The sequence below is a fragment of the Atta colombica genome, unplaced genomic scaffold (genome assembly GCF_001594045.1).
Source record: "Atta colombica isolate Treedump-2 unplaced genomic scaffold, Acol1.0 scaffold9, whole genome shotgun sequence".
Taxonomy (NCBI): Eukaryota; Metazoa; Arthropoda; class Insecta; order Hymenoptera; family Formicidae; genus Atta; species Atta colombica.
Genome location: NW_017259583.1, coordinates 3,458,869 through 3,465,748, shown reverse-complemented (window position 1 = coordinate 3,465,748; position 6,880 = coordinate 3,458,869). Strand labels below are relative to the sequence as shown.

The window sequence follows — 6,880 nt, the reverse complement described above, 5'->3', positions numbered from 1 at the left end:
AAGAGAGAAAAAAATATTTTTATAGATAATTAATATGATATTTAATATTATATTAAAATTAAAATGCATTATATAGCTGTTACAGATTGTCAAACGATATGGCATCACCACAGTTCAGACAAGACAAAACAATATAAAACCTATTCTTTTTTATCCTCAAAAATTTTCGAGTACTACTGATGCACCGATAACAAACAATGAAGAGAACACTTTATGGACACCAAATACTATTGAAATAACACGTTATCTCAAACAGGACCTACCTGAATCATATATTCCATCAGTAAGTGATTTCGATCAAGATAATTATCATTGTTTGAATTGCTATGAGAATACTCTAAACTATTTTTCGGATGACTTAAAGGACAATTTAGATTTCCAGAAAAACTCTAATTCAGCTTATAGTATCGAGCCTTCAATTTCGATCCCTAACTATAACCATATCCCTAACTATGATTCTAACTATGCCTCTGACGTCGATATCTCTGCTGTCTCTGATTATGAAATTCACAAAGATTAGTGCTCGGAGCAATTTGACACCGATGATACCGCAAATGCAGTCTTTAAATGCATATAATTACTCATCGGGAAAGCAAACACAAGATATTCTACTAGATTATAGATACTACAACAACTATCCAAGTGATACGCAACTTTATGACACGTTTTCGTCATCAGTTTATTATTAGTAAGGCGCTTCTATAGATATGACGCTGTTATCGATTCCTGCCACATTACCTTGAAGTAACGAGTCGATTGACTATAATGATTTTCATGTTCTATTTATTATAATTACTCTCATGCACGCATAATTTTTTATGAGCACACATCCTTCATTCTCCGTCCATTCGGTAGTTGAACTTTTTATATACAATTTTCTAAATAAGGAATAAAATGTTTTACTTCAATGTTAAAAATCTATGTGTATGTACTGAGATCTTAAATAAATGTATTTTATGGGAACATTATATATTCTCTTCGTTATATTTTTTAACGCACTGTAAATTTTATCATACTTATCATAAAATTCCTAATTACTATTTAAAGTTATCCGAGAAATTTATACAATATTATAATAATTTTGTTATAATCTTTTCTAAGTTTCTAACGCGCTTAAAAAATTATTAACCTAAATAAATGATTTAGTAGCACAATATAAAATTAATAATACTAACTGTAAGTGTAAATCTAAAATCCTTTTGATAGATAAGTTAATCAACGAGGATACAGTTTCACGATTAAATAAAGACCGATGATATTCAGATTACATATCCAAAATCATGAAGTTTCATCATGGAATAAATTGGGAACACTTTCGCCAATAATCCTAACTTTGATTGTAGCCGATAAGCATACACAGTGATGAAACGAAAATTCAATTTCAGTCAATTTACTAAGAGTTAATTGAGCCGAATACGGGGATTGTAGCGCCGTCTGTAAAATGTGCGAATGCCTACCGGAAAAGGAGGGCAAATACTGATCGAGCAATTTCTGACTCGGCACCGAGATGCATCTCGCTCTGATGGAAAGCAATTTCTTCGATTCCGTGGAAAGCTGTTCTCGATATGCGAATGTTTATCTTTCGTTATTTTTGTTAGTAAAACAAATATCACAAAGTTGGAAACGCGATAAAAATTGATAGGAGAATTATATTTGTTTTATATTTGCGCGAATAAAATTGAATAGTAAGTTCTAACAAACTTCAGAAGTAACATTGAACAAATATTAAATAATAGCTCGCGATTAACGTTTTATTAAATTAATTGATGGTGAATCGCAAGATACATTGATCGAGATGCATCATTGATCTCTTCAAATGAATATATAATGCATGGCGAACAGCTGCCGGTTGTAGCAGGTCATAAACTTATCTTATAACGTGTTGAGGTAACGGAGCACTGAGGCGTTTAAAATGCGCTGAAAATTATGAAACGAGACATAAAAAGCACGCATCGTATTTACAGCGATGTAATTATCAGTATTGTTGCGTGAACACTATCGTAAAATAAATTCGGTCTTTTGTACATTAAATCCAAACTGAGCTTCGTCTAAAGACCTTCTGATAAGAGAGTCTGGCCATGAGAAAGCCACTTTTAATTGATCCATCATGTTTTAACAATTCCTGAGAGAAAGAAAAAAGAGAAAGGAAATATAAAAACAGATACAACAGAATGAGAAAAAGAATGAAATAATAAATGTATGTCCTTCTCTCTTACATGATTTTGTTAGAACTACTATCTTAGAACTATTATCATACAAAACTATGACTCGTGTCCAGATTCTTAGAAAACCTTTAGCTGCGTCCTCTTTCAAGTTATTTTAAGTTAATAACGTTGTAAAAATTTTAATGATAAATTTAGGACATAATAGTGACAGCTTTATTTGTATCATCTTACACATAGGTATTAAATATTGCTGTTACAATTAATTTATTTGAAATTTAAAGAAAAGTCAAACGGAAGTTATGAATTGTTGGTCAAATGTTCCACAACGTTTGGCAAAATAACGACCAGAAGAATCAGCCGTTACACTCGTAACAGGTAACAGGTGAGTTAACTTTGTTACAATTAAGCATTAATTAAGTCAACGAGGAATCCTAATTGTCTGTCAAAAATATATATGTAGCACATTATCACATCGCATACTGCCAATTAATATAGATACACATTCAGCAAATTATTTTTCAAGATTGAAAAACTCTTGAATTATAAACTATAATATGGAATTAAAAAATTTTTTCACACAATTGTTCTATAATTCTACAAAACAGGGGATTATAAGGAATAAGATAGAAGATCCCCGAAATAAGTATATAAATATCTGAAATCGTTGATAGACTAAAAGTACTTAAAATTATTCTATTTAAAATTAATCTATTTCGTCCTATTTTTTCCCTGTACAATTTTTCAAATATGTAAGACATTTATCATTTTATCAAGCATTTAAGACTTTGTTGAAGTTTTTGGTAGATCTTCAAGACGGAAAGAAACTTCAATGTATTAGTTGTTTGTGTTTTGCAGAAAATTCTTAGATCTTTTTATATATCCATTCTTCGCTGTTCGATAATTGAAGCGTGTCGAAGTTTCTTAGTCGGCAGACGGGGAGGATTTCATTATAAAAGATGTATAATCTCGGATTGCAATTCGCAAAATAAAAAAAAACTTGAAACGTAAAAAGTGCAGACGAGTGAATTTCAAAGGAAACAACTCGTAAGTCCGAGCTTGTTGCTAAGTGCATTTTATCGCCCTTCCCAGTCCCCAACTTCAACTTTGACATCTCCTTGACTCTTTGCCGTGACTTGCACTGCATTTCCCGCGTTTGGGAAGTTTCAACTTGTCGACATTCATATATTTTGTTTTCTTCGCAACGTTATATACGCAGGCGGCAAGGATCGTTTGTTAATTTATACCACGACCTTTGAGGCAATCCAATATAACGGCGCATCCTTCCGCAGGATAGAATTAATCAAGCATGCAAACGAGAGGAGAATATCGCTTTCGCAGATCACTTTGCTTTCCACACATATCGATTTTTCCGGTTAAATGAACAATGAAACCTTCGCAATTATAGGAAGTTTATAATTCCTCATTCTAATAAATTAATATTTATAAATAACGTTAAATTGTTATAGTAATTTTGTCATATGTTTTATATTAAATATTAAGAGACTGCTGAAATATTAAGAGACATAGTAATGTCTCATGCCAAGAATACTTGTAGCGCAAGATTACTCTGTGTATTTATATATTATATGTACAAGCTGGCTACTTGCGAATATCCGCATATTATCTTCAATAACAGTTAAACCAATCATTTGGTCTAGAAACATCAAAAATATTTAACATAACTGCTACAAATTTAATAATATCTATAATCGTATTATATTACAAGCGTCAAATTTTCTATATTAAATATTCTTGACGCTTGAATTGAAAGAAAAGTTGATGATTTATCATTTACGATTGCTTCTTAAGATTTCTAAAGAAAGAAATTTTTAAGTATAATTTTTTCAGTATTACATGGTGATAGTATAAACCATGAAAAAAACAAGATTAAAATTTACATATGAATATGTGTAATAAATACGACAATCTAGTTAAATATGTTATTTTCATATATGCGAAAAAAATTTAATTAATCTATTATTTATCAATTTTCACACATTATTAATTGTGCATGTAATCTTAGATTATAATAATAATAACCTAGATGAATAAAATATTTTAAATAAAATACTAAAAAATTTAGACGTATATTTTAAATACTTCGAGGAACTCCTTTTCAAAACTAGAGATAGAATGAAAAATATGGCCTATATTATTGTAGTAATGCAAACAGCATCTTTGAAAAAACTCGAAATTCGCAATCTGACAGAAGTTGGGTGCGAATATGTTGGAAAATTTACATTGCCTGCAGGAAAAAAAAACGGAGAATATTGTCGCGTGACCTATCTCTGTGGGTAAATTCAAGCGTCGAATACCGGTACCAGTCTCGGCTTACGGAGTCAAAGCTGACCCGCTGAATACCTCCATTACAGGATGGTTAATGGTTTCTTTGCACCACGAAGAAAATTCCTCCTTAGAAATATTGCTTCTGGTTGGTGAAAAAGCAGAAAACAACTCGCTCTTATCACTAGCATAGGAGAGGTTCAACGTACTGATTTAATATCACATCGCTATAAGTTCTAAGTTTGACGCACATATCTCAGTGAATAAAACGTTAAATTCGTCGCTAAATTAAGTCTCATGACTCTAAATTGAACCTATCATTGTTAGATAAATAAAAGATTAATTAGATTATTTTCGCATATGAAAATAACATATTTAACTTGTCATATTACATATGTTAATATATAAATTTTAATCTTATTTTTTTCATGTAATCTCATTAAATTAAGTTGTCAAGCTGCCTCGCTTGGCATAAATTCAAAGAATCTTGGTTATATTTAGCATGTATAATAAATTACGCATAATAAATTTAATAAAAAATGGTATTTTCTTCTACAATAATAACGCATTTTTAGGAAATATAATACAAATAATTGTAATATATATCACATGAAGATTGTCTATAATCAAAATAAAAGCATTGTTAATAGTATCGTTTTCTGACATGATATACTAAATCTTTGCTATATCTAACAATGACTTATCGCATTTACTATTACATGCAAAAACTGTTAACGATGTTTCGATAATTATAAGACATTTGTCACAATATACATGAAATCATCTTTAGTTACGAGAATGAAAAATCTGTATAATATTATATAAAGAAAAAGATGTAAAAATAAATTTACAAGCATTGATTATCAGACGTTTGCAGTCATTATCTGATTGTTGTAAAATTGTTACGGAGAAAAAATAGAACCGCAAGATTTTTGCAATGTAGAAATGGAAGCTATCGAAATCCGTATATAAATAAATAAAAGAGATACAAGGAGACTAATATATTCATCTAGTAAGCCAACACAAAATCAGATTGATTGGACGATCGTATCACCAAGCAAGTTGATTCTTAGGAAGAATTTTTGTTTAAAATACGACTAAAAAGAGATATCGATAATAGAAGAGAAGGAAAACGAGATCGTGTATAATTATCATAAATAATTAATATATTTACGTCTTCTGGGCCGCGCGTTTGTACGTCGTGGTCAACATTCACGCAAAGAAGCTCCAAAATTCCTCAGCAACGCACATTACACGCGCGACGCGAACATTTAGAGTAAGATATAAGAACGAAATCGGAGCACGTGGTCGAGGATGCATATACGAGTGACGTCGCGCGACGCACTGACTCACAATCAGTGTCGCCGGACGCCGAGATGCCATGCCGCCGCGACGGCGCCGACGTATCGGCCGGAAGTAGCACCCTTGCGATTATGGTCGTGAGAATAAGTGTGACGCGCATCGAGATTGCGTCGCACATGCAATAGCCACCCTGCCAAAAAATCGATCTCCTTAATAATTTTTCAAAGTATAGTCGCGTCGCGAGGCATAAAAGGAAATCAATAGTAGCCAAACATCTAATATCATTAAACGATTGAGAAGTAAATTGCGTATAAAATTAAAATTGTTAATGAAACTATTAATTTCTCGGTGTACGATTTAATCGTTCAATCGAGAATCTTTACTTCAATATTTAAATTATTATTTCGGTCTATTTGTTCGATTATTTGTTGTATTAAATAAAGATTAAAGAAAATGATACATAAATTCTTTCTCCACGGTGATCAATTTAATATGAATATTTAATTAAATTTTAATTATGATCACACTTGGAGACGAAGTTGTGGAGTTAGCGAATAGCGGAATCACGTGATCGAACGTTACATAAACGAAAAATTTTAACGAGTGACTTCAAAATAAATCTTACAGCTCTTCGATAAAAATATCTTCGATAAAATTGATCGTAGGAGTACCCTGTGACCTCCTACGTGACCTTCACCTACGCAGCCATCTTCTTCGGAATATCTACTGCCAGGTCGACTTCCGCGTCGAAGAAACATATCTTCACAACCGCGAATATCTTATTGCCAAAGGCCAATATTCACCCCACAAACTCTTTTTGCAGACTCACATCAGTCGAGAAATGGATGGAGCCAATAACGGTGAATCCACGAGATCCGACAAGTGTATCGGACTATCTCACGAAAAAAAAAGAAAATTGCACACTACGAGCTGTCTATGCAACTATAATTATCAACAAATATTGCTACTCATAATGTAAAGCTAATTGAATAGTACCGCGTTCGTTGCATGAATTTTAAAAAGGATTTATAGGTATTTATGCAGAAATTAATTTACCGTTTCGCAGAATGAAATTCAAAGAAGATCTGGAAGAAATAATGGAAAATTAACAGATTTTCGTCAAAGTATAA

The 6,880-nt window shown here is 31.7% G+C and overlaps 2 protein-coding genes across 3 annotated transcripts in view; one reads left to right on the top strand and one right to left on the bottom strand.

The window, feature by feature from the left end:
• The window catches only part of LOC108693463, a 3,049-nt gene extending 2,235 nt beyond the window's left edge, over positions 1-814 (top strand). The window contains exon 5 of the mRNA XM_018202430.1: positions 77-814. Coding sequence (XP_018057919.1) covers positions 77-520 — 444 coding nt within the window. The 3' untranslated portion in view covers positions 521-814. The remainder of the gene's footprint in view (positions 1-76) is intronic.
• Positions 1-6,880, bottom strand: part of LOC108693462 (WD repeat-containing protein 47) — a 68,986-nt gene that overhangs the window by 51,433 nt on the left and 10,673 nt on the right. The window contains exon 1 of one of the 2 annotated variants that reach the window (XM_018202425.1): positions 5,623-5,687. The exons of the other annotated variant lie outside the window; for it this stretch is intronic. Coding sequence (XP_018057914.1) covers positions 5,623-5,660 — 38 coding nt within the window. The 5' untranslated portion in view covers positions 5,661-5,687. Of the gene's footprint in view, positions 1-5,622; positions 5,688-6,880 lie in introns of those variants that run through there. 2 annotated transcript variants of the gene reach the window in all.